Source organism: Oryx dammah, unplaced genomic scaffold, assembly GCF_014754425.2.
Source record: "Oryx dammah isolate SB20612 unplaced genomic scaffold, SCBI_Odam_1.1 HiC_scaffold_23, whole genome shotgun sequence".
In the NCBI taxonomy this organism is placed as follows: domain Eukaryota; kingdom Metazoa; phylum Chordata; class Mammalia; order Artiodactyla; family Bovidae; genus Oryx; species Oryx dammah.
In genome coordinates, this window is record NW_024070207.1 from 40,327,369 (window position 1) to 40,327,598 (window position 230).

The window sequence follows — 230 nt, forward strand, 5'->3', positions numbered from 1 at the left end:
CTCACCTTGGGGTGTTCTTTCATGCTCTCCTCTGGGAGTGTGTCCACACTCACCGTGGGGTGTTCTTTCATGGTCTCCTCCACGACTACATCCACGCTCACCTTGGGGTGTTCTTTCATGCTCTCCTCTGGGAGTGTGTCCACGCTCACCGTGGGGTGTTCTTTCGTGCTCTCCTCCGGGAGTGCTTCCACATTCACTGCAGGGTATTCTTTCATGCTCGCCTCCAGGAG

At 56.1% G+C, this 230-nt stretch overlaps 1 protein-coding gene across 16 annotated transcripts in view; it reads right to left on the reverse strand.

Moving 5' to 3' along the window:
- Positions 1 to 230, reverse strand: part of MAP7D3 (MAP7 domain containing 3) — a 35,789-nt gene that overhangs the window by 14,613 nt on the left and 20,946 nt on the right. For 6 of the 16 annotated variants that reach the window (XM_040266233.1, XM_040266234.1, XM_040266238.1 and 3 more), the window contains exon 9: positions 6 to 221. The exons of 3 other annotated variants lie outside the window; for them this stretch is intronic. In XM_040266233.1, the coding sequence (XP_040122167.1) occupies positions 6 to 221 (216 nt within the window). The remainder of the gene's footprint in view (positions 1 to 5; positions 222 to 230) is intronic. 7 more of the 16 variants (XM_040266237.1, XM_040266245.1, XM_040266239.1 and 4 more) reach the window with 7 other exon arrangements.